The 26549-nt window shown below is 37.4% G+C and overlaps 3 protein-coding genes across 4 annotated transcripts; 1 reads left to right on the top strand and 2 right to left on the bottom strand.

Moving 5' to 3' along the window:
* Positions 1 to 452: 452 nt before the first annotated feature.
* dcps (decapping enzyme, scavenger) lies at positions 453 to 7045 on the bottom strand. The gene is made up of 6 exons (XM_007244714.4): positions 6837 to 7045; positions 5360 to 5510; positions 4611 to 4756; positions 4055 to 4168; positions 2579 to 2689; positions 453 to 2252 (listed from the first exon to the last, which is right to left on the bottom strand). Exons 1-6 carry the CDS (start codon positions 7011 to 7013, stop codon positions 1986 to 1988), a joined length of 966 nt encoding a protein of 321 aa, XP_007244776.1. The 5' UTR covers positions 7014 to 7045; the 3' UTR covers positions 453 to 1985.
* Positions 7046 to 8339: 1294 nt separating this feature from the next.
* On the top strand, positions 8340 to 15307 carry cry5 (cryptochrome circadian regulator 5). Of its 2 annotated transcripts, none has more exons than XM_007244717.4 (11): positions 8340 to 8448; positions 8656 to 8873; positions 9717 to 9911; positions 9997 to 10115; positions 10984 to 11138; positions 11362 to 11502; positions 11716 to 11883; positions 12705 to 12845; positions 12945 to 13096; positions 14192 to 14412; positions 15008 to 15307. In XM_007244717.4, the coding sequence occupies exons 2-11, from the start codon at positions 8659 to 8661 to the stop codon at positions 15064 to 15066; spliced, it is 1566 nt and encodes a 521-aa protein (XP_007244779.3). In that variant the 5' UTR covers positions 8340 to 8448; positions 8656 to 8658; the 3' UTR covers positions 15067 to 15307. The 2 variants fall into 2 exon arrangements, with proteins under 2 accessions (XP_007244779.3, XP_007244778.3); XM_007244716.4 differs by having other exon boundaries at positions 8341 to 8434.
* Positions 15308 to 17044: 1737 nt separating this feature from the next.
* Positions 17045 to 26264, bottom strand: foxred1 (FAD-dependent oxidoreductase domain containing 1). Its single transcript, XM_007244715.3, has 11 exons — positions 26043 to 26264; positions 23830 to 24050; positions 22853 to 22963; positions 22649 to 22767; positions 21108 to 21202; positions 20862 to 20963; positions 19820 to 19896; positions 19515 to 19675; positions 18868 to 18997; positions 18596 to 18700; positions 17045 to 17783 (listed from the first exon to the last, which is right to left on the bottom strand). The coding sequence occupies exons 1-11, from the start codon at positions 26170 to 26172 to the stop codon at positions 17529 to 17531; spliced, it is 1506 nt and encodes a 501-aa protein (XP_007244777.3). The 5' UTR covers positions 26173 to 26264; the 3' UTR covers positions 17045 to 17528.
* Positions 26265 to 26549: the final 285 nt, after the last annotated feature.

The raw sequence follows: 26549 nt of genomic DNA, 5'->3' as shown, positions 1-26549 counted from the left end.
GTCTTTTTGGAAACAATGAACGCACTGGATTCTCAGTTTTAACCACAGGCATGCGTGACTGTCAGCCTCGACTAAATCTCCTCAGAAGACCTCTTGACTTTCAGAACAAGGCCAAGAGGCCCCATTGCCTCAGCTCTGCCTGGAAATGAATTTTCACGCCGCCCCGCGAGTAGCTCTACACGCTGAAAATCATAAGCCTCCAAATTCCGCTCAAAGCTTGATTCTGCAGAGAACGCTTTCCAGGGATCCATAATGAGCCGGCTGTACAGATGTGTGTGTGCAGCATCGCAACAAACAAGAGAAGAATCATACATGTAAATGATTCACGACACAGCTGAATTAATTTTTATGCACAGTTTAAAAACAAAACCTCCATCACCATTCCTCTATTGAGTATTGAGAGCACCAGGATGTGGAAGTATGCCAATGGAGAGTCTCAGAGCTGCGCAGAATTAATGAATCAATATTTTATTAACAAGATACAGAACAAAACTGTTTCATAAACAACGCAAAACGCAATAAACAAGATCAGTTTAATAAAATATTACAAATAGTTCAAGTAAAAACTGCAAAACACATGCTATCCATGTTTACACCATGATGTATCATTATGTATAACATTAAAAAGCACCTGCCTAATTTTGTGTAGGTCCCATTTATGTCACCAAAACTGCTCTGATCTTTTAAATAACAGACTCCACAAGATATCTGCAGTCTTCTTGTAAATTGTGATGTAAGGACTCCATGAAACTCATTAATGTTTTGCTGGTACTGACTGGAAACACCCCACAAGACTTCACTGATGTTTCACGGTTCTTTTAAACCTACCTTGTTTGTTCCAGACCTTTGGATTATTCAGTTGGGTCCAAACAAAAATAGCTAATGTGAAAGGTGCCGAAAGACCAAAATCTGAAGAGGTGCTCTCAGTGCAGATTAAAAAATGAACTGAACTATGGTTTGGTTTGTCTGCAGAGTAGAAGTACTTTTCCTAGATAATTCAAACTGTTAGACCAATAACTGAAGGTTGAGGCAGGCTATCAGGCTGCCACCTATTAAACAATAGAAGAAGACAAAGAAAGGGTGTTGCACCAAATTCAGACTGAAATTGAAGGGAGCATGATTCTGGTAAGGAGCCAGAAAATTAAAATCCTGGAAAGGCAGCTCTCTTAACTGAAAACATTCTACAAAATCAAGCAAACAATGTGAACTTTAGGGAGGACCAGCCAACATAGGAGATTTCGATGAGCGTATGTAGCAAAAATCTTTAATATGTGCTCACATAAAAAAAAAAAGGGCGGGAAACCAAATCTAACTGGGCCAAATGTACAGTATACAATGTAACAAACACACGAACATGGGTTCAGTCTCTAGTACAGACTTTAAGGTTTTTGAGCCTGTAATTGAAGGGCTGGATCCATGTGGGGTCCATGTATCTGCATTGCAATATTATGTTTCAGTGCATTCACACAACTAAGACATACAGTACAGGCCAAAAATTTACAATTTACATTGTAGATTCTCACTTAACAAAAAATGTTTTATATTCTAGTTTCTTCTAAATAGCCACCCTTTGCTCTGATTACTGCTTTGCACACTCTTGGCATCATTGAAGGAAAGTCTTGAAGGAGCCTTCTTCACTCTGTGCTCCAGCTCACCCCAAACAATCTGGATTGGGTTCAGGTCCGGTGACTGTGGAGGTCAGGCCATTTTTCGTTAAGTACATAAAACTCCACATGTGATCATTCATAGTTTTGATGCCTTCTGTGAGAATCTACAATGTAAATAGTAATGAAAATAAAGAAAATGCAAGGTGTGTCCAAACTTTGGGCCTGTACTGTATATGGTCAGACAATATGGACGTACAAACCATTAATCTAAATATGGGAGAGTAGCTTAATATTTGTGACTGTATAAACTGTTGGAAATGTAATAAAAACAAATAGAAAAATGTAATAAAAAAGGCAAGACAGTCCAACAGGCATATCCTAGAGCTTGCCAGCCTCTTTAAACCTGAGCAGCAGTGCGTTATCTGCACACAGTGGGAATGTGATGGTTCGACTGGAGTAGTACTGGGAGTCGGCCTGCAGGTTCTGGATGACGTCGGACAGCAGGTGGGCTCTCTCCACTCCAGAGCCAGGAGCATCGTACTCCAGAGAGGTGAAGTGGACGTGGAGGTGGTAGTAGGAAGGCTGGTAGTGCAGATACACTCGCAGTTTACTCGGAGGGACTCCATACTGCTTCTTAATGGCCTCCTGTGGAGTCAGAGCAACTCTAAATGCACTCGACCAAAAATCTGCATTTTTAATTTTTTGGTCCCTCGCTACACACAGAACAAAGTCACTGAGACAGAAAGACCAAATGTTTGAATACAAGGTTTCTTAAAATCTACTATAAAAAAAAACCCATCAGACTAATGTAAAGTAAAGGAAAAAAGAAGCAACACTGCCATCTACTGATCAAATAAACCCAGAGCAGCACATAAACGTGCAGGGGGATATTATGAAATCCAGACACATCATTCAATTGTGAGGGTGGATACACTGTGGGCATACTGTGGAAATACAACACTTGTGCTTACCTGTCCCTTTTCCTGGATGTTTTTTAGTAGTGGGAGGTCATCTGATGTGAGATCCCTCAAACTCTTTCTGTCCTTTCGGTGTACAATAGCTATCAAATACAAGTCATGAAGCTGGAATAAAGAATTTTTTTTTAAATTCATTATTATAGTGCATTTTCTTTATAACAAATACAATTTATACACTTATGCACATACAAATGCCACATCCTTGTTTCTACACTCACTGTTTATTGTTCCAGTTCCACTGATCACATAGCAGGATTTATACACTTTTTAACCAATAAGTTTCAATGATTTTTCTTGACCTTTTATGCCTTCAAGGCAACTTACAATTTTAAAACATAGGTGTAAACATGGACAAAATAAAACTATAATCAAAATTGATTACAGTAGGTCTAAAATGAATCTGATAAAATGTCGATACACAATATTCAATAAAAAAAATATGTGTCAGATCCTGAGAGCTCCATTGTGTAGGGCTAAATTACTGAACTAACTCTGTGCTGATGTATTTGTTAGCTTAAAATGGATTTTCTTTGTCAATAATGAAAACAAAGGTTTGTAGACCAAATTTCCATTACTTTTTCAAAAGTTTCTGTTGTTGCCTGGAAATTGCTATTTTTCATATTCCGTGACTTTTCCAGGTTTTTCATGACCGTACGAACTCTGATATAGGAGCACATTGTAGTTCTAAAATTACAGAGTGTAGTACTATATCCCTTTCTCTGCATACTTTATTATTATATTATCCTCCTTTCACCCACAGGAGGACTACCACAGAACAGCTATTATCGGGGTGGTAGGCCATTTATTCTCAGCCCTGCAGTAAGTAACATGGTGAGTGGCATAGTGATGCTGTGTTAGTAGTGTGTGTTGTACTGGTATAAGTGGATCAGATGCAGTAGCGCTGCTGAAGTTTTTAAACACTGTGTTCACTCACTTGTAGATACAGTAGTCAAAGACAGTAGCTCTGAATTTGTTTCTGCAGTTTATATGTATTAGTCATCTAATGCTTCATCAGTGGTCCCACAGAAAGCTGCCGACTGTATATTTCTGCTGGGTGTACACACCACCATCATCATGTCAGCATCACTGCAGGACTGAGATTGAACCACCACACAAATAATATCTGCTCTGTAGTAGTCCCTGTGGGTTCCTGACCATTAAATAATAGGGTAAAAGGAGGAGAATAAAGTATGTAGGGAAACAGTTACAGGACTACAGTCTGTAATTATGCAGTATAACTAAAAAGTGCTCATATATGCTCAAAGGGAGGTGAAAAAATGGATAGTTGGAGTAAAAACAAAGAGCTGATTTGAATTAAATGGTCCACAATGTATGTATGACTCACTATTACTAGTCATGCAGATGTTTGACATGACAAACGCAAACAAGCACTATTCTCTAATATTTAAAAACATCTAATTCATTATAAAAGTGACCAAATAAAGGATAAAAAAAAAAAAAAACACCAACCTGCTTCTGGTCCCATTTGAAATCTGGCAGCAGGACAAAACCAATATTAGGGTCAGGGTCTTCAAAAATGATCCGGTCAGCCTCAGCTTTCTTTTCCAAGATGTTGTACACCCACTGCAGAATTAAGAAGATTGTGTGTTAGCTAGGTCTGTCAAAGTTAATGCATTACTAATGGGTTTAGAAAAACAGGTATTAACGACACACATTTTAGCAAATAGTCAACTGTCTTAGTCGTTTGACCCTTCTACACATGCCTATTAGGGCTCCCTTAAGAAGACTACTCTGGACAGAGCGTGCAAGAGAGCTGTGAATTAATCAAACAGCAAAAAATTCATCACTAACAATTAATTTTCCCCCAAGTATTATAAAACATGAGTTTTATGACACTGTTCCTGTAAAAGCTATAACATGCACTGTATTTACAGTAAATCATCAATGACTTGTTTTTTCATGAGCAACACAAGCGATCTGAAGTGACAGAATTCTCCTGCTTTACATACAGTATGTTAAAAGCGCAGATTGAAAAGTTGATTTTCAATAGAAAGTACACGCTCACCTGGACACTGAAGCTTTGGCTGCTTATGTAGGGAAGAGTAATGGCAGTGTAATCATCTCCCGACTCTTCAATCAGGAAAGTCTCCTGACGAAGGTATTTCTTTACATGCTTCTCAGTTGCTGGGCAGATTACAGTGGTCTTGATTTCTGTGGATAAGACACAATGTCAAATTAGCATGCAGTTTACATGTTATAATTTTATATAGCATACTTTCAAAGATCAGTACAGCAGATTGTCCTATATTTTATTGTGTGGGTGTGTAAACATATTTTGTCCCATTTATACCATTGTACCATTTTTCTCACATACTTTATGACTTGCAACCTCACCCAAAACACCCTGCACCAACCAGCAAGCATTATCCAGTGTGGTAATTAAGAGGCTTTAGCAGATTCAGGCTGCAGACTGGGCAGCCAGTATTGTTATATAACAGTGCTAAAGTATGAAATGCTGCTTAATTTCACGTGAGGTCATTTCAGTGTGTAGAAGTGAGACCATGTTCGTAGCATTATTCATGTGTGCCCACTCTTTAAAGACCTCAACAAACAGAGGATCCAGTGACATTTAAACAGAAATCTACACAGACAATTATTATTACGTTTTGGAAAATTACTACAGACTAAATTACACTCACTAAATCATTTAATGTTTAATGTTTTTCCCAACATATTTAAAAAGAGCTCTTCAATCATTTTATTCATATTTCTATTTTTTTTTTCTTAAAAGCCATTGTACTTCACAGTTCTTACCGTTCAGATGAGCAGGTGCTTGAAGCTGGTAGGTGCTGTAGATGTCATTTTTCATCTCTAGTTTTAGAGTGCTGGTCTTCAACATTTCGTCCACAGTGTCTTGTCTGATTGGAGTCTTCTCCAGTATGACAATGGCCTCCTGGTCATCTATCTATTGAGATAAGGAGTTGTGCAAAGATGACCATCAGTACAAGGAAGACAACTACTTTACTATGATCACAAGACAGTTCTCATGACGTTTTCACGACTTTATAAATGTTGTTGTTTAAGAAAAATAAGTTGTGATTTTAAGATAACATTATAAGAAAATGTAATTAACTTAGATAACTAGTTATTTTTGGACTGATAGTCATAATACAGAAGCATAATGATACATTTTAAAAATACTTCCTACTTCTTTTTTTGCTATTTAGTTTTAATAAAATCATGAGGACAAGAACTAAGATAGATGAACCTTAAATGTGTTAGGATAGATAAATAATTAATAAATAAATAAATAAAAACTTTTTAAACCAAGTCAACATGCAGACTTATTCACATTAATAGGCTGTTCTTGCACACAGGGCTGAAAAAGGATTGAGATCACGTTCACATACTGTACGATAAACTGGAAAAGGGAATAAATTAATGTTGAATAAATATACAGTTCTGGAAAAAAAAATTTAAAAATTGAAAACCTCTGGAATATAACCAAGAGGAAGGTGGATGATCGATCACAAGCCATCAAACCAAGCTGAACTGCTTACATTTTTGACCAGTAGTGGAATAAAGTAGTGTGTAAAACTGGTGGAGGAAAACATGCCTGTGATTAAAAAAAGGGTTATTCCACCAAATATTGATTTCTGAACTCTTAAAACTTTATGAATATACTTGTTTTCTTCGCATTATTTGAGGTCTGAAAGCTCTGCATCTTTTATCTTATTTCAGCCATTTCATTTTTTGCAAATAAATACTCTAAATAACAATATTTTTTTGAAATTTGGGAGAAATGTTGTACATACTTTATATAAATACAATAAAACAAAAATGTTCATTTTACTCAAACATATACCCATAAATAGCAAAATCAGAGAAACTGATTCAGAAACTCAAGTGGTCTCTTAATTTTGTCCAGAGCTGTATATAAATCATATTACTGCTGGTATTGGGCCTGTGGGGGACATGGCCCAAATGTAATCAAATGTAATGTAATAGTGGTTTTGCATTCACATTTTCCACAGTATTGTTTGTTTTTTAATTTTGCACCAATTTCTGCTCCATACTTCACTGCATGTTTTGAGAGCTTTCTTGCTCTAAAACATCAAATAATCAGTTTGTTATCAAAAGTTAAAGTAGAAAGTTATATCTAACTTAGCCACAAAGACTCTAAAGCTTCTAAAACTTGGCTTTACTCTGTGTGTGGAGCCCTACAGCTGCAGCGGGGCGCTCAGTGTTAGCTAGCCCCTCACAGTGTGTTGTTAGCCTAGCCCTTCCGCACCTTCCCGTGGACAAAGAGGGTTTTCTCCCGCGCCGAGTCGCGCAGGACCCGCTCCGTGGTGAAGCCGGACACGGGGCTGTGTAGAGCCGGGTCCTCTCCCTCCCCAGCTGCAGCCCCGTTACCGGTACCGGAGTCTCGCCTCAGCCGCTTCGCCTCACTCTCCTGCATTGCCGCCATCACTCTCAGCGCCCCAAGCAGCCAATCACAACATGACACGTCACTACAGCGCCGAGCGCGCACTCACACTTCAATACAACTCCTGCACGAGCGAGACTTTCAAACTTAGCCCACAGAGATCAGCCAAAACAATAAAACCACTAACGATGAAGTCAAGCTCACTGATTAAAACGTTTTCCCGTACAGATTTTGTTTTTGCTTTTTATCAACCAAACAAACACACTTTAATATCAGACCAATATAACCTGAGTTAATACAAAAATCAATTAAATTATAATTTAATTTATTAAAAGGAAACAATATATCCTGCCACTTAAATAAAAAAAAGGCCAGCACATTTTTTCTTTCTTTTTGTTAAGTAAACTGATATCTGCCATTATTTTGAGATACTATCAAATTATTTTGATAAAGTACGTCAATATTTTTGACATACTGTGTCTTAATTTTAAAAGTGTAAGTCATTATTTTTAAGATACTGCCAAATTATTTTGAGATAGTAAGTCATTATTTTGTAATAATTAATTACTTTGAGATATTACCTCATTATTTTGAGACAGTAGGTCATTATTTTGAGATAGTATCATTGTATTATTTATAGATAGTAAGTCGTTATTTTAAGACCGATCTCATTATTTTAAAAGAGTAAGTCATTATTTTGAGATACTAACTAATTAATTTGAGATGTCATTATTTTGAGATACTGTCTAATTATTTTGAGGTAGAAAGTCATTATTTTGAGATAGTAAGTCAATAATTTGAGATACTATCTTATTATTTTGAGGTAGTAAGTCATTGTTGTGAGATACTATCTTATTATTTTGAGGTAGTAAGTCATTGTTGTGAGATACTATCTTATTATTTTGAGATAGTGAGTCAATAATTTGAGATACTATTTTATTATTTTGAGGGAGTAAGGCATTGTTGTGAGATACTATCTTATTATTTTGAGGTAGTAAGTCATTATTTTGAGAGAGTAAGTCAATAATTTGAGATACTATCTTATTATTTTGAGGTAGTAAGTCATTATTTTGAGATAGTAAGTCAATAATTTGAGATACTATCTTATTATTTTGAGGTAGAAAGTCATTATTTTGAGATATCTTATTATGTTGAGATAGTAAGTCATTATTTTGAGATAGTAAGGCATTATTGTTTTGAGATGGTAAGCATATATTTGCTATCTCAAAATAATAAGATACTATCTCAAAATAATGACATAACAGTTTATGCTAGATTTTTTTTTTTTGTAATTTTATGTGGCGGGAATGTGCTTCTACAGAAGCGCCCTCTGGTGTCTAAAGATGAAAACACTCTGAAGTGGGTATTCTCCTCTCTATAGGTTCTCTGGTGAGGTTTTGTAAGGTCCGGAAAGAGCAGTTGTAAAACAGAGGCTCTGTACCTCAGAGAGGATCAGTAGAGAGGTGAGTGATGATCTGTGAGTATTTATTTAATATTTATAGTTTTTGGGTTTTTTTTTTTGCATTATTTCTACAGCTCCACATCACTTCTGCTGTTTTTCTGCACTGAACTCTAATCACTGAGTGCTATTCACAGTTTACTATCAGTGCGGAATAAAACAGATGCATCTCCTGATCTGATAAGATTCAGCATTATTACAGTAACGTTATTTATTTTAATGCAGATCATGAAGCACAGCTGCATCCACTGGTTTCGGAAGGGTCTTCGCCTGCATGATAACCCTGCTCTAAAATATGCTTTACACGACTGCAAGCACATGTATCCAGTGTTTATACTGGACCCCTGGTTCCCCAAGAATGCTCAGGTTGGCATCAACAGGTGGAGGTTCCTCATTGAAGCCCTCAAAGACCTGGATTCCAGTCTGAGGAAACTCAACTCCAGGTTTGGAACTGAAAAAAACTCTTTCTTACTCATATATTTCATGCATTATGGAGAATCATGTGAACACAAGAGGAAACTCAATGAAAATACTGAAAAAATAAACATTTTATTAAAAAAATATTGAGATGAAGGTAATCCTGCCTAATCATTTTTATTTCATTATAGAGGACATAAGTCTGATAGTTTGTAAGTCAAGCATTATATGCATATGCAATGCCCAACAGGCTGTCCAATGGTCTTGTGTCAGAGCACATTGACTGAATAGCTTTCACACATTATTTTTGGGCAACAGGATGGACAAGTGATGTTTTTCTTCTCCCAGATATAATAATTGTGTTGCTAATAATCTTTTTCTTTTTTTTCATACTAAAAAAAAAAAAAAAAATCTGATTTTTACTGACTCTACCCTCAGCTCAAATTTGAAAAAGGCCGAAGGGGTAGTTTGGGAGGGGCGCTGGGTGATGTATGGGTTTAGAAGCAGGGCAGGAGGGAGAGCTGATTGGCTGAGCTGCCTTTAAATCATGTCTGAGATAATAATGGTTTAAAAAAACAATAAATATATACCATATATATAAGATATACCAGATATAACTTGATACCAGATATAAGATATAACCTGTGGGGGGTGCTGCAGAGGCCGAATTTACCATAATAAAATATTTTTTTAAAGGTTAGGAAATATATATAAAAATGTAAACAGGACTGGTATGTTTCATTACTTCAAAGAAACACATTTCAGCTATTAATAAAAAAAAAAAGTTTTAGAATTTATTGTCTCTTTAATGTTATGCTTGCTTGGTGTGTATATGATCCTGAAGATTCGCCGACTTTTTGTTCTTCTAGGCTTTTCGTTATTCGAGGGGTGCCCAGGGAAGTTTTTCCAAGGCTGTTTGAGGAGTGGAAAGTTACACGGCTGACTTTTGAGGTCGACTCAGAGCCATACAGTCAAAAAAGGGACAAGGAAGTGATGGACTTGGCTAAACAGCATGGTGTAGAAATCATTACCAAGATCTCCCACACTCTTTACAACTTGGAAAGGTAATCTTTAATCTGTACTATGATGATTTTTGGGCATTTTATTATGAGTATGAACCATATTTAAAATTTTAATTTTAATTTGCAGGGTTATTGAAGAGAATAATGGAAAGGCTCCTCTGACCTACGTTCGCTTCCAGACTGTTTTAAATAAAATTGGCCCACCTAAAAGGCCAGTACCTGCACCAACCAGAGAGGATATGAAAGGTATGTTGTATAGTTAGACAGATAGATATACTGTAGCCTGTCTATGTATTTACACTGAAATTTCAAATGTCTTTGGATACGGTACTAGTAGTGTGTGCCAAGACTTTTGGCATCTCCCATGGAAGCTTAAGAACCCTGCAATGACCTGTGGGATGGTATTGCATTGTATGTATAAATGTTTCTAAATTAAAAAGAAACCTGTAAAAGTTACAGAATGATGGAAAACTCCTTATTTGGGCAGTACGTGCTTGTTTACTCAGTAAAACAGTAATATTAGAATAAATACAGATAAAAAGCAATATTTTTTAAACTTTATTAGTTCGAGGCCCCCTGTGTGGTGGATGGTAAGTAAGTGCTACTGTGACCCCTTCCCATCTTTCACCATATCAGGGTTAAAAATGCAGAAATTGCAGGCTTTTCAATGTTTCTTTTCTAAAATCAGGTATCATTTTTTAGATATGGCCAAATTAGATAGTGATAAATGGATGTAACTGTAAATTAAATTTAGAAGAGATACAGCCTCTAATATTTTTATGTGCATCCTAGTACCCCATTCTTTGAGAACCCCTGCCAAAGAGTGATGGAGCTCCACCCAATACTTCAGAGCTGGGTGTCAGAGCTGGGAGTACCTGATGATGCTCAATGCAATCAATGCAATCCCAATCGCAGCATTCACACATCTAGTGTAAACCCGTCTCATAGGAGGAGAGGCAGAAGCAGGACAAACTCTTTATTGATACTTTAGTAATAAGCAGAATACATGACAAGAGGAAAGATTATATAGTTATAAATAGATAAAAACAGTATAAATGTTATATAAATTGTGGATGGTCTCTATAGCATCTTCATGTAATCTGCTGTTTTCCAGGCGTATCAACACCAAGCTCGGAGACAGATAAGGAGAATTATGGGGTACCAACTTTGGACGAGCTTGGACAGGATTCCACAACATTAGGACCAGTACTTTACCCAGGAGGAGAGCAGGAAGCTCTGCGCAGACTGGACGAATACATGCAGCGCACGGTAAATCCATGCAGTACACACACACACACACACTCACTCTCTCTCAATCGAATGGCCATAAATTACAGGTTAAACTCCTGAGAATTTAACCCCCCCTCTCCCCTTAACCCTCATTCAAACAAAACTGCTTCCACTGCAAAACCGGCTCACAGAGGACTGCAGGCCTGACTCAGGCATTTAATGGAGTGTGTGGTGTTATGCTGTGTTTTTTTCTCGATTGCAGAACTGGGTGTGCAGTTTTGAGAAACCCCAGACGTCCCCCAATGCCCTGAAGCCCAGCACCACCGTCCTCAGCCCATACGTCAAATTCGGATGCCTGTCCGCACGCACTTTCTGGTGGCGCCTCGCTGAAGTGTACCATGGGGTGAGTTAGAGGTCATTTTAGTCATTTTAGTACTTTTTTTATTCGGTTATTAAGCTTCAAAGCACTTTATGGATCTGCCTTGCAGCATGCTCACTCGTTCATTCACACAAGCATTTACATGCATTTAAAAGACTCACTTTGCACACTAGGGGGTGCTGCTAACTTCCCTAATATAACAAAAAATTGTATATAATATGGTGTATATCTCTGCAGAAGAAACACTCTGCACCGCCGGTCTCCCTGCATGGTCAGCTGCTGTGGAGAGAGTTCTTCTACACTGCAGCTTATGGAATCCCGAACTTCAACAAAATGGAAGGCAACACAATCTGTGTGCAGGTGGACTGGGACAGTAATCCGGAGCACCTCGCCGCCTGGAGGGAGGCAAGTTACACACCTGTGAATTTAAGACCTGTACGCAGTTATTGGATTAGGGCAGGTCTCAGCTACTCTGAGTAGTTCAGCAGACCAAAGCACTGTCTCTTAGGAGGCACTGCCGGCTAGAATCTTAGATCATAATGCTCAACATCAGCAGCCGGAGCCCGAGAGAGCACAATTAGCCTTGCTATCTCTGGGTGGGTAGATGGCACTGTTTGGGGATCACTCCTAGTGTGATTTTAAACTTTCTAATGTAAAATGAGAAAAAATAAATCATAAAAGATGTGGTAGGGCGCTGAGTGGTCCAGCGGTCTAATGAGCTGCCACTATGAGCGGGAGGTCGCAGGTTCGAACCCCCGCTCATGCAGCTTTGCCATCTAGCTGCCGGTGCTTAGAGGGAGCAAAATTGGCCCTGCTCCCTCTGGGGTGGGTAGATGGCGCTCTCTCCCCATCACACTTAAGGTGGCGCTGGGCGGCACGAGGCGTCTGAGAGGATGAATCGGAACCTAGCCGCTTTGCTTTCCTCCGAGCGCGCTGTGATGCTGCTCAGGCAATGATTCATCCGCAGCAGCTCGAAAAAAAAGGGGTGATTGACTTCACACGTGTCGGAGGAGGCGTGTGCTCGTCCGCATCCTCTCACGGGCGTCACTGGTGATGGGGACGCACAAAGGGGTGGGACGATCTCCCAATATCCAAATTGGGAGAAAATGGGGAAAAAATCCAAAAAAAAAAAAAAAAAAAGATGTGGTGTGTCCAGCTCATATGTTGAATGAATGTAATATGAAACGCCAGGATGAGCAATAACGCAGTGTTGTATGTTAATTCAGGCTCGAACCGGCTTCCCCTTCATCGATGCTATAATGACACAGCTGCGGCAGGAAGGCTGGATTCATCACCTGGCCCGACACGCCGTGGCCTGCTTCCTGACCCGAGGGGACCTGTGGATCAGCTGGGAAGAAGGCCAGAAGGTTTTCAATAGATCTTATCGCTTTGACACTAATCACTATACATTTTCAAAAGATGACCTGATTTATTTTCCATTTTTATAATAAGGTGTTGTTCTCCAGGTGTTTGAAGAGCTGTTGCTGGATGCTGACTGGGCACTGAACGCAGGAAACTGGCAGTGGCTCTCAGCCAGCGCATTCTTTCACCAGTACTTCAGAGTCTACTCCCCCATTGCGTTTGGGAAGAAGACAGACAAGAATGGAGACTACATCAAGTAAAGATCTGATCCTTATTTTAATGATCTAAAACAGAAGCTGTGTTTTTAGATTAATATTAAAAAGTATTTTTATTATATTAATGATTCAACACATAACGTACAGTGTACAGCACATAGTAATGTTTTGAAAAATGTAAATATTAATGTAAAAATTACTGCATCACAACAAAAGGTTTTTTATAGCAGTATTATAAATGTAAATAAAAAAAGTCAAATTCAGGTCATAAAAGTTGTAAGTTGTGTATGACCCCTTTGGCCACTAGATGTCATACTGAGAACCAGCACTGCATCTTGCTGCTGAATTAATGTTTCATATTTCTTTTTAATATATAAAACACACAAAAAGTATATCAGATATATATATTAAATAGGGACCGATTGGTATGAATAGCATTTGGGCCCAATGCAAAACTGATTTTATAAGGCTACAAAATTAAGACAAAAAAATGTTAATAGCCAATATTAATTTATATTTACATTTGGATATTTTATTATTAAATTTTTGTGAGGCAAAATTAAACTGTTTACTATTCCTAATTATTATGTCAAATCATAAATTTAAATAAAAAGCAGAAACTCTGAAAAATGTTTTATGTCATCAAACTTTTACAACACAAGTAAACACATTATTAAGGGGAAAAGAAATCCACCTAAACGACCCTATGTGAAAAAGTATTTGACCCCCAAACCTTACCAGCTACAACTGCAATTAAGGAAATTCTCCTTGTCAGTATTTTCCCACAAGTCTTGGGGATCATCTAGATGTTTTCTGGCAAAACTGAGACGAGCCTTAATGTTCTTTTTGGTCAGCAGTGGTGTTTCACGTTTTCACACAGTGCCATGTAGGTTTGAATTTTTTTCTCCCTTTATAATAAAAAAGTATAATTGTCCATTTTAAAACTTTTTAATATATCTTGTTTTTCTTAGTTATTTTTATTAAAATAAAAAAAAATATAATGGAAAACATTGAAAACAATAGTCAGGGCTTAAATATAATAAAACAAGTGAAATATTTTGCAAAGAACATCGCATTAAAATGAGTACATAAAATGTATATTCCACATGTACATGTGACTCATCTTCTTGTTCCAGGAAATATCTCCCAATACTAAAGAAATTCCCAGCTCAGTACATATACGAACCCTGGAAAGCACCAAAGAGTATCCAGGAGCAGGCAGGGTGTATCGTGGGAAAAGATTACCCTCGTCCAATTGTGGACCACGACACCATCAGCAAGAAAAACATCCAGAGAATGAAAGCAGCGTACGCCAAGCGCTCCCCTGACTCGAGTGACGGCTCCGCTGAGAGGAAAGGTAGGAGATGTTATCAAAACTGATACAGTTATCTATGTGTCTATATGATTTTGGCTTACAGCCAATGAAAACCCAAAAATCTGTGTCTAAGAAAATTTGAATATTATATAAGACCAATTGGTTCTTTTGGTAGTGTGAGCAGTGTGCCAAGTCCTGCTGGAAAATAAAATCTGCATATCTGTAAAAGTGCTGTAAGAATTTACGGGAAAACACTGGAGAGACATGTCATCTGTTGGTGTAGATCCACTTTGTTATATCAAGTCCAAACTCAGTGCAGTGTTTTCCCACAAAATCTTACAGCACTTCATGCTTCCCTCTGCTCTGCAACTTTTAAGATGTTGTGGATTTCATTTTCCAGCAGGACTTGGCGTACTGGCCACACTGCCAAGAGTCCCAATTGGTCTTATATAATATTCTAATTTTCTGAGACACTAGTTTTTATTAGCTGTAGGCCATAATCATCAGCAATAAAAGAAATAAACGCAGTTTTAATTGTAATAATTTATTGATCCTGGTAACTTAATTGTCCTTTTTGCAACTACCATTTTTACGATTAGTGTATGTCCGTTGACCGTATTTTTGTTTTTCTCTGCAGGACAGAAACGAAAATCAGCGTCCATCATGGAAATGCTCACGAAGAAGGCAAAGAAATAAACAGGTTTCATAACCAGTGTGAAGAGGACATGGGTCAGATGCTCGTTATCGCCCTTAAAATTGTTCTTTGTTTACAGCCAGAGATTCAGAGATTAATCAGGAAAACTGAACATGTTTTTTTTCGACAGCCTTTTATTATTAAGATGCTAAAACACATCCATGGTGCTTCACCCAGCACTTAAACACAAAACTCAGGAGCTGAGATTTTCAGCTATGGCATAATTAATCACAAATGTTTTTTTTTATATATATATATATATATAATCTTGTTGACATGGCAGTTTCATATATCTATAAAAAAAAAAAACAATACAAAACATGTCTTGTCTAAAATGTCATTATTACGCATTCACTGCTTTCCATTATTATTTCAGTTATAGCAGGACCTTCTAGAAATAGAGGACTACAGAGGAAAAGGATCATTACACACACACAGATAATAATGCTAATCTAATCAAATTAATGCTGTTCTTTGTTCTTCCACACCAAAGAACAGTCTGCTTAATTAGTAAAGAGGAAAAAACATTTGTTCATTTATCCTGAATGATAAATGATATGATTGTACACAAAAAAAACATTGGAAACAACAATAATTTCCACAGTTTGCCTTGTCTGTGCTAATCACAGCATTGAGTAATGCCATGTTCATGTGCTATCATGTTATCAGAGACAGATACTACCTCTCCACCATGCAGACATGTGGAGAGGTCGATTTACATTGTTAATTAAACGCTGATAGATCACATATTAAAATGATTTGTAAAAACAACCATTAAAGTGGATGCACTGTTAAAAATAACAAATGATGAACCATCTAGTATTTCTGTCTCTAATCTCTGCCATCTTAAAACATGCCAATTAAAATATAGACTGGGTGGGATACACCAGGAACAGGTATTTACTGTATTTATAGTGGCTTGCAAAAGTATTCATACCCCTTGAACTTTTCCACATTTTGTCACCTTACAAACCACAAACTTTTAATGAATTTAAAATGTATATTATTATTATTATTATTATTATTATTATTATTATTATTATTATTATTATAAGTAATAGACCAAAACAAATATTAAGCATAGTTGTAAACTGGAACAAAAAAACAATACATGGTTTCAAATTTACATTGTTAATCAAATACAAACTCCAGATTTGTGGAGTGCACAACTTAATAGTCATCCTGTGGATTTCTACAGCTCCTCCAGAGTGACCATGGGCCTCTTGGTTGCTTCTCTGACCAGTGCTCAGTTTGGGTGGACCATGGCCACGTTTTGTTAGGTTGTTAGATGCGAGCTGTTTCAGTAAACCTGAGCATTTCTGTTAAATTCAGATAAACCTGCTATAATGGTCCGCTGAGTATGTTTTAAAAATAAAAAACTCTAGTGATACACAGTTTATCAGTTCCCCTTTCCTCCCATTCTAAGCCACACCCACTTTCCCCTACAATATTATATGGGAGTTGGCTCGCTGTAATACCAACCTGATCATGGCATGTAGTGTGTGGTGCTGTTTTGAGTTTTCGATAAAATAGCCAATGAGCTAATAACCTGAAAATCCATTGCATTATAGCCCCCAAATTATACTGTATAATATATAACTGAATGTACAGTATATATACAAAAATATACACATACACATAGACACGCCAAAAGTCACGGGACAAGAACTAGTATCGTATAGGACCCTCTCTAGCCCGGCCACGTGCAGCAACTCGACAAAGCATAAATTCTACAGGCAGAGGGACGATGTTTGGCACAGTTTTGCGCAGATATTTCCAGTTACAGTCCAAATCACGCTTTTAATCCAAGAAAATAAAATGATTTAATATAAAAAGCCAATTTAAATGCCTGATTAAAGGGCAGAATATTGTTGTTTTGCTGCTTTTCTCTGGTTTTGAGTGATCGGCTCTTACTCAGCTCTTGGTCGGTCTGGATCTCTGAAGTGAAACAGCACGCAGTTGGGGATGAGGCTGGTGGCGTCACGGGTCCTGCATTGTTTAATATTACGATATATATCATCGGAAAAAAACAAAAAAACATGGCAATGTCAAATTTTTACCAATATCATGCAGCCCTATAGTTATCAGGTTCTCTAGGGTCCATCTTAGCAACCTCCCAAGTCCACATAAGGAGCTGTGTTCGGTGTTGAAGTGTTAACAGAGACACAAGGGTCTTTCTCGCCTGTTAGCATGGACAGTTCTAGCCTGATTCCACGAGTCACAATCATTAAAACTTAACCTGTGGGCGGTCACTGCACTCTGATGGAGGAAATGGATTGCCACTCATTACGAGACCTTGCTTGTAGAACACTGATGATCTCACACTTTAATGAACCAAAATGACTGAAATCACAGTGAATTCTTTGATTTCCTGATGAACGGAGCTTTTTAAAAAAAACTCATTTAATTCCAATTTACACTCTATCAGTACCCACTAAATTCAGTATCCTCCATTCAGTCCTACTCATACTATGTTGTTCTCCAGGACCGGCTCCTGGTATATAAGGCGCCTAAGGTCGAAGGCACTGAGGTCAATGGTTTTGAAATCACCGTCCAGGACGAGCTCGGCCACGGCGCGGCCGACAGCGGGGGACTGCTGTAACCCGTGACCGCTGAACCCTGTGGCGTGGAACATGTTGTTGACGAGCGGATGCACTCCCACGATCGCATTCTGGTCAAACGTGTTGTAATCATAAAATCCTGCCCATGCTGAGGATACCTGTGGAGAAAAAAAAAACAACAATCTCAGGTAAAGCAACTGTGTAAAAGCAGAAACACCTAATGTTGGTGGGGACAGGGGTGGGCATTTGCCTACTACCCAAAATTAAATCAGAAAATTATCAAACAGTTGCTCATATATTATAGTCAATATAATTGGAACACACATTTTTTTAAACTGTTCAGCTACAGCCATGTGCTACTGTTATACTGTACCAATAGCTTTAACCATCTTCCACTGTTGCCTCACATTTTGCTACACCTACTTCCCACTGCTGCACTACACCCATTACTAGATCAAGTTTCCCTTTTGTGGAGATACAACCTCACAACTCTCATTTTCTCCTGTTTCACAACAACCAGTGTCCCCCACTGCTATACAAACATGTCCAGAGTTGCACTACATCTATTAATAAATGTAATTAAAGCGTAACTCTTTTTACAGATTATTATAGGGCTATGGCCTATACAAAACATGTTCATAAAGTTCTTTGCACAAAATCCCTCTGACAAACAAACAAGCTATTTTGTGTTTAACCCACCCTGACTTGCCACTGATCCCTCCCTCAGACAAAGTCTGCTGGCTAATCTGGCTGCATATTTATCTCTATATATCTCAACCAGTAGACTATATATATATATATATATATACTATATTTGGTCCTCGACAGGCCACTATTGTACTTTCTATGTATGTGTTGTAACTTGTTATTAATGGTTTATAACCTAATTAACAACCATTAATAAAAGCCTTTGAAAACAAATCCAGATTAATACTTTTAATAAACCATTAATAACAAAGACCACTCTCACCTTTAGACGCTCAAAGGAAGGAACCCGGTGGCATAAGAGGGGCCAGACCTTCTCCTGAAAAAACTCATGGTCCACTTCCAGGTCACTGACGTCCGGTTCTTCTGCCTAAGATAGGAAAACAATATATAGTAAACTCCTCTCAGTAAAAGACACTTTAGCACTGTTTACATACAGTGTCTATTATTAAAGAATGTAAATTTATTTATAGTCATCATATACAGTATTACTGATACATTTTAATAACTACCAGTACACTCATCTGTAGCTCATACCTCCTCTGGGGACTTCCCTGCGATGTAATTTCCTCCGAGTCCCTCTCGTCTAAAGTAAACTCCTGAATAATCGATCAAAAACGGACATTCTAGGCCTGGTCCGTCTGGGCAATGCACCACATAAACATATCTAAAGGACAAACAAACAAAAAACAAACAGCACAATTATAAAGCATCACGTTTATAATCATTTTAAAGCAAAAGTATGTAGAATTTTCCCTTAAAATAGCAGCACTGACTGTTTATAGAAAAATATTACTAATAACCATTATTGTTGCTATGCCAGACTTGGCAACCTGCTAACTGCACTATATAACTCTGTTGAAGTGGGTTGGAGAAAAGTGCTCACCAGAACTGCGTAACACTTCAAAACCTGACTTAGATATTAGTGTTAGGCCCAATCCCAATTTTGGTGGAACAAGCGACCAAAGAAACCCACAAATGTAAAAAAAAGTATTTTCCTTGTTAAAAGTGACGATTAGCACTATATTGCCATAGTTTAATGTGTAGTTTTAATGTTTTATGGCCAAAAAACTTCATAAAAGTTTATGTCTCAAAAACAGCCCCTGTTCTGATTGTCTGTCTTGCATTGTGACTTGTTCCAAAAAATACCCGCTTAAACTAAATACTGGGCGGTATACTCTTACCTCTTTCTTGGTTCCACAGGTAATGGAACGGAAGCCACAGAGTGTTCTGGGCCCTTTCCAATGCCGACCATCTCTGCAATTTTCCCTGATCCAGCTCCAGCTGCATTTATTACCACCGCACACTCCACAGGCTGGTATTCCAAACTGTTGGGCATCCGCACCTGTAATTATTGAGGGCATCATTTACAGGGTCATATACCATGATCTGATCTTAGATCAGTACACCAGTGCCAATATCTCATATTATAGCAATTCCTGCTGTACATGATCGCTTAAATGAAGAAGTTCAAACAGGCAAAACTCACATTAATGTATTTTATCCTTTTCACATTTAACATTTCTCCATCTGTGGTTTCTGCTGTCTGAGTAGAACATGTGAACCCTGAAATACAAAAGGCTTTATCACCAACCCTGTACAGTCATTACCTATTCAATATACAAACACTTTTATAATGTATGCAGCATAGACTTCAATACTGTACAGTAGGCATTCATTCATTCAATATACCATTAATTTAAAAAGAAAAAAATAATATATAGAATGTATTGTATTTACATTTTTGCTTTTTTTTTTCTTACGATTAATTAAAATTCTTACCATTATTAAAATTAATAAAAAAGCAAAGGTAAACTAATTTAATCTAATCTTAGTCTAGGAATTTAATATACAGGATGCACAACCCTGTACAGTCATTACCTATATAATATACAACACTTTTATAATGTATGCAGCATAGACTTCAACACTGTACAGTAGGAAGTAAATCAATATTCCATTAATTTAAAAAGAGAAAATTATATATGGAATGTATTTTATTAAAAAAATTCTTAACATTATTAAATTCATAAAAAAAGCAAAGGTAATCTAATTTAATCTAATCTTAGTCTAGGAATCTAATATACAGGATGCTCTTTTTTTTTTTTTTTCCTCAATCAAATCATTTATATATTATTGAAATTGCACACTCCAAACAGATACTGTAATTACTGATGTGGTTAAAAATATTTTATACAAAATACACAAAAAAAACGATGTAATATAACACATTGTGTTATCATCTGTGTGTGTGTTTTAATTCCTTTCCTTTTTAATTAACTGTTTTAATTACTTTCATACAAAAACTAAAGTCTATGGGTCGTTTTGTGTAAAAATGTTTCGGATTGATAGGGACTGTATTTCCTTATATAAGTGTGTGAGAGTGTGTTTCCAAACAACAGAGCAAGTGCAGCTGATCTCCACGACACAACAATACGATATTAATGAATCACTAAATAAAACAATAAAACACAGTCCAGCGTTGCTCTGAAACACGCACTGTATCCTCATAAAGGAAATAAAAAGTTAACCTGTGACTTCTCCAAAGCACTGGTAGACTCCCATAGACAAGGCCTTGCGGCGGAAAGCGTTCAACAGCGTCCAAGGGTCAAACCAGCCTTCGTTCTCCAGCCCTGAACAACACGGTGCAGTTAATACAACCTCTATAAACCAATAAATCAGCACAGCTTCATACAGAGATCATGATCAGACACCACAACTACAGACATCAGTGTTTAAACATCACCAGACACTTTAATTAAAACAGAAAGACTAACCATACGAGGCCAGCGCTACATCATCCGTGTTTATCCAGGGGAATCTCTCCTTTAGCTGGGTTGGTGACAGGAGGGCCACTTTCGCCCCAAGATCTCTGGTGAGGAGAAATACAAAACCTAAGGTCGTTTTTTAGTGTGTAATGTTTTCTTCGTAAGTTTTTTTCTACTGGAACTATGAGGCTAATATGGCTAAGCAGAGGAGGGAAAGCTATTACCCAACCAATAAGAATTAAGCTTACTGCACACAATGCATGAGCTAAACCATCATGCAATCTCCTCAAACTGTCTGGAGGTGTCCAGTAACCTGTAATACACTTGCATGTGTAACAACAGCATATGTAAATATAATCCTTAATAGTCCTTTAAAGAAGGAGAATGTATTTAGTTTTTAATACTGTATCAACTGTATAAAAATTAAAGTATGGATTTTAATTCATTTAGTTAATTTAGTCATGTGTTTAAACCCCGCCCACTAGATTTCACAGTTCTGAATGCATAAAAAGAAACATTTTTTTTTTTGTTTGGCTTTTTTTGTACATATTATAGTGTGATTTTTAAAGATAACGTGATTTTTTATATGCTTACAGTAGGGCTGAACGATGAATCGTTTTTTTTTACTGAAATTGTATTTTGAATGGATGATTTTTCAATCGCAGGAGAAAAAAAGAAGGAGAATGAGGAATGTATTTAGTTTTTCAATACTGTATTGATAAAAAAACAAAAGTATGGATTTTAATTTATTTACTTAATTTAGGTTTAGGTTTTGTACATATTATAGTGTGATTATTAATGATAATGTGATTTTTATATGCTTACAGTAGGGCTGAACGATTCACCTTTTTTTTATTCGTGATTTGAATGGATGTGATTTTTCAATCACATAGCCTATAGCCTGCAAGTTTGTGTGTGACACAGACGCAGCCTGCTCTTTCAGGGACGCGTCACGACGTTGCGGCACATATGCTGTGACGTCACCGTGTTTGTAGTCCTGGGGTGCCGAGTGCTGGGGATTGGAGTCTTTGGGCTCATAGTAACTTGCATGCTCAGCGGGTGTTGTTCCTTGAAATGTAAAAATAAAACTAACAACTGCATTTAATCTGAAATCCCTGGGAATATTTTATGTGAAAAAAGGTTATAATTATATTTGCTAGATATGTTAAACACTAATACAGATTTATGGTTTAATGGATTTAAAAAAAATCACGATTTAAACCGCAATCACAATATTCTTTGGAAAAAAACACAATTAGATATTTTGCCCAAATCGTGCAGGCCTAGCTCACAGTATCACAATATATTGAGCTATTTCTATATCTATATTGATGATGCATATAATTTTGCCAATACACATCTTTATTGCGTAGAGATGCAAAATAACATTTAGATATATTTATGCATTTAAAATACATACAGGAGCATACATGAACTCATACTTGGCTGAGGTGCAGTGAACATGCAATAAAATGTGTAAGACTGCTGTAAAACAATGTAAAACTATGTAGAGGAGAGAAACCATGTGATCTGAGAAAAAAAACACTCACCTCTGGGTCACATAATTCTCCTCCATAATATGTGCTACATTTTCATTCGCCAGGAATAAGTAACCCGAATGGTTAAACTGCAAATCCACCGGATCTTCATTCACCACTCCGAGATGTTCCTGCAGAAACCAGAAACGCCAGATCAGCCATTCATTAATCCACACAGTGTAGAAGCTGTCAATGTGTTATTGCTCAGAATTTTACATTTATATTCTTCATGAAATCTGCCGAGGCCAGAGAGAGCAGGATGTTCTCCTTCAGGGAAAACTGCTGCCGGATTCCTCCAGCCGACAGCACAGTGGAGGCCTGGGAATACTAAAAAAAGAAAAAGAAAAAGTGATTAATCAGATTTTTTTTTAAGTGGAAATATTAAGTGGAAATACTATAAGTAACCATTAAAGCAGTAAAACATAGTTTGACATATGGTGGTGTGGCGCAGTGGATAACACTATGAATCCAATGAAAACAGATGAGGTAGATGCAGTAGCTAATTTAAAAAAAAAAAAAAACAATACGTCTCCATTGTTCAGCTCTCATGAGTTTAATAACGTAAAGCATGTCGCAAACCGGTGTGTCCGTCAAATAAAGTAAAGCAGCGTCATGTCGCAAAACCACATTATAAAGCTTTTTTTGCAAAGATTACTTTATTATCACTTATATAAAACAAGTTTATGCAAAGTGACCACACCAATACATTTCATCATAGCCTACTTTATATATTTGCATGAATAACTGATGAATTACTGTAGAAATGATAGGGAAGATAGAGCGTAAGTAGCATGACTTTTCTATCGTCCCCACGATATTTATCGTCACATCGCGGTTCAATTCCCGCTCTGGGTGACTATGTTCCACTACACCAATAAGAGTCCTTTTGCTAGACTCCTAACACTACATTGGCCCACCTCTGTAATAAAATAACCTTGTAAGTCGCTCTGAATAAGAGCATCAGATAAATGATATAAATATCCAAGCTTGAAAAGCCAGGGTGTCCTATGACCACAGGGGGTTAAGGGTCTTGCTCAAGGGCCCAACAGTGGCATCTTAGTTAAATCAAACCCACAGCCCTGTGATTAATAACCTAGTACTTTAACTTAAAAGGTTTATATCATGCTGAATTAAATTAATTCTGATATGAATCGTTTTATTCTTGTTACGTTTTTACAATAGCTTCCACTTACACTGGGGTCCTTCTCGACCAGCAGGACCCTCACACCATCTCGGACCCTCTCTTTCTTCTTCAGCCAGTAGGCGATGGACCAGCCGATCACCCCGCCTCCCACGATGACTATATCTGCTCGCTCAGGAGGGAGGCCCGGGTTCTGCTGGATGGGGCTCCAGTCACTGCCGGGCATCGCTGCTGTTGCTTTGTCTCTGAATGCTTTAAACTGGTTATCTAGATCTGTTAAATCAAACAAATACTGTATTATTTTTTATTTAACATTTGCTTTTGCTTATTTGATAACTTACCTAAAGAGAACATTGTCTATTATTCCCTATTATTAATATTTCTACTTTTGTTACTGTTTTTTTTAAAGGAAGAAATAAAGTCTGTTCAGTAGGGGTGGGCAATATTATATCGTATACAATATATCGTGATACAGAAATATCGTGATATTAAAAATCCATATTGTGATAATAGAGATGTTCTGTCTTAAAAGTAGTCCATTATTTACTGTGAAGCTTTAGGTTTATTTATTGTATAACTGTTTTAGTTTGCAGTTTATATGCATGCACTAAATATTCTGCATTATATTATTTTATGCTATATTATTTATTTTGCCACATTATGATTATGCTGTTATACTTGTATACTATATTCCTGAAATTAATGAATTATTTTTCTGTTTTCCTATATCGCCAAGTATATCGTCATCGCAAAAATACCCTGAAATATCGTGATATTATTTTAGAGCCATGTCGCCCACCCCTACAGTTCAGTAATGAACAATAATGAAGATTTAAAGTTGAACAATGTGATTTGGACAGGTAAACCTTGAGTTAAGCTCTGGTGTGGATTTTGGCAGAAAGGGTTAAAATGTGTGCAGTCTGTGATGGTAGACGCTGTACTCTGACTTCAACTGTCACAGTAATTAATGTTGTTATCTCCTTATCATATAATAAATGGACACATGCTCAATCATTATTGCTGACATTGAAATTGCCCATTATGTTTTTATTAGCAAAGGAGAATAAGCCAGTATGTTAACCAGTTAGTAATCTAGCTAAATTTAAAATCACACTTCTAATAAATACATTCAGTTGTTTTATGCTCCATCCATTGCTGACACAGATGTGCAAACTTAACACACGCACACGTAGCTTGTGTAGTCCCTATTGAGAAGCACTTCCAAAAGAATAGGGCACTCTGGAGCAGATAAACATGAACTTGTTGGGAACATGTCTAATGCCAGGCGTGGGATAGCTAGAGGGATATAAAGCCCTGCAGTATTAAATTGTGGAGCAGTGGCAGCTCTGGAACTGTGTTCTCAGGAATGATGATCCTCCATCCTCTATCAAATACTTTTAGGATGAGTTAGGGAGTTGGTGGTGATGAGATAAGATGGGGATCATCCATATCATAAGTTAATAACATACAGTACCAGCCAAAAGATTGGACACGCCTTCTCATCCAATGTTTTTATTTTTTTTCCTTACATTGTAAATGAATACTGAGATTCTCCAGACTATGGAGGAACACATAAAGAATCATGTAGTAACTTAAAAAAGTAAAAGTGTTAAACAAACCAAAATACTCTGTGAAGAAGCATTTAGGTGCTCTTATCTGGGGTGCTGTGTACTTGTGGTTTCTGAGGCTGGCAACTCTTGGTTGGTTTTTTCTTTCTTTCCTGGAGCAAACCTGATGAGAGCCAGTTTCATCAGGATGTTTTTGATGGTGTTTTTTGCGACTGCACTTGAGGATACTTTTTAAATTCTTGAAATATTTAGGATTAATTGAACTTAATTTATTTACTTAGTTGAGTACTTCTTGCCATAATATGCATTAGAACATTACTCAAATAGAGCTATTCACTGTATACCTGTAACTCTACCTCTTCACAACTTTACAACTGATGCTCTCAAACACATTAAGAGACAAGATATTCAAATTTAATTAACTCTTAATGAGTTCAGCACAGCTGTTAACTGAAAGCCTAAATTCCAGGTGACTAACTTACCTCATAAAGCTGACTGATCTGACATCTAAGCAAGAGGTGCTACTTTGAAGAATCTAAAATATAAAACATATTCTGGTTTGTTTAACAGCAGCTGAGTGAGTGATCTGCTGGTGAAGCTGGTCAGAGCAGGTGGGCTGCAGGACCCTCACTGTGACAGGCTGCTGTACTGACACACACACACTCACATGCAGTTAGCTTTAGCCGGGCTAACTCACCTTGGAAGAAGTCTTTGCGGGCGCGGGGGCTGGTGCTGAAGCTGCGGCGGGGTGTCGGGCCGGTTCTGTGGGTCAGAGCTCGGTGTGCGGGACCGGAGAGGGTCCTGATCAGGAGCGGGTACCCCCTCATCCTGCCTTCAGTTAGATATCACAGAATCTGATCCCAGAATCAGAACACTGCTGCTCCCTACACTCACACACCGTGCTCACTGCGCAGCCGCACACGAGGGAAGCGTAGCCGCGCCCCTTACTCCACCCTTCACCCACCAGTCAGCCAATCAGAGTCAAGCTCTTACCATAGGCCATATGCCTTAAAGTACCAGTACCTTTTTTTCTTTAAGTCATATTAATAATATATAAATATAAATCATTTAAATTACACACATATTTTTACTTAGGTTATTTTTGTAACTGTATTTTTTAGTAAATGAGCTCTACTCTGATTGGATGTCCAACAAAATAACTCAAGCAGAATGTGTTACAAGAGTTAAATTACTAATCTAAAAA

Source organism: Astyanax mexicanus, chromosome 20, assembly GCF_023375975.1.
Source record: "Astyanax mexicanus isolate ESR-SI-001 chromosome 20, AstMex3_surface, whole genome shotgun sequence".
In the NCBI taxonomy this organism is placed as follows: Eukaryota; Metazoa; Chordata; class Actinopteri; order Characiformes; family Acestrorhamphidae; genus Astyanax; species Astyanax mexicanus.
This window is presented reverse-complemented; position numbering and strand designations above follow the sequence as displayed.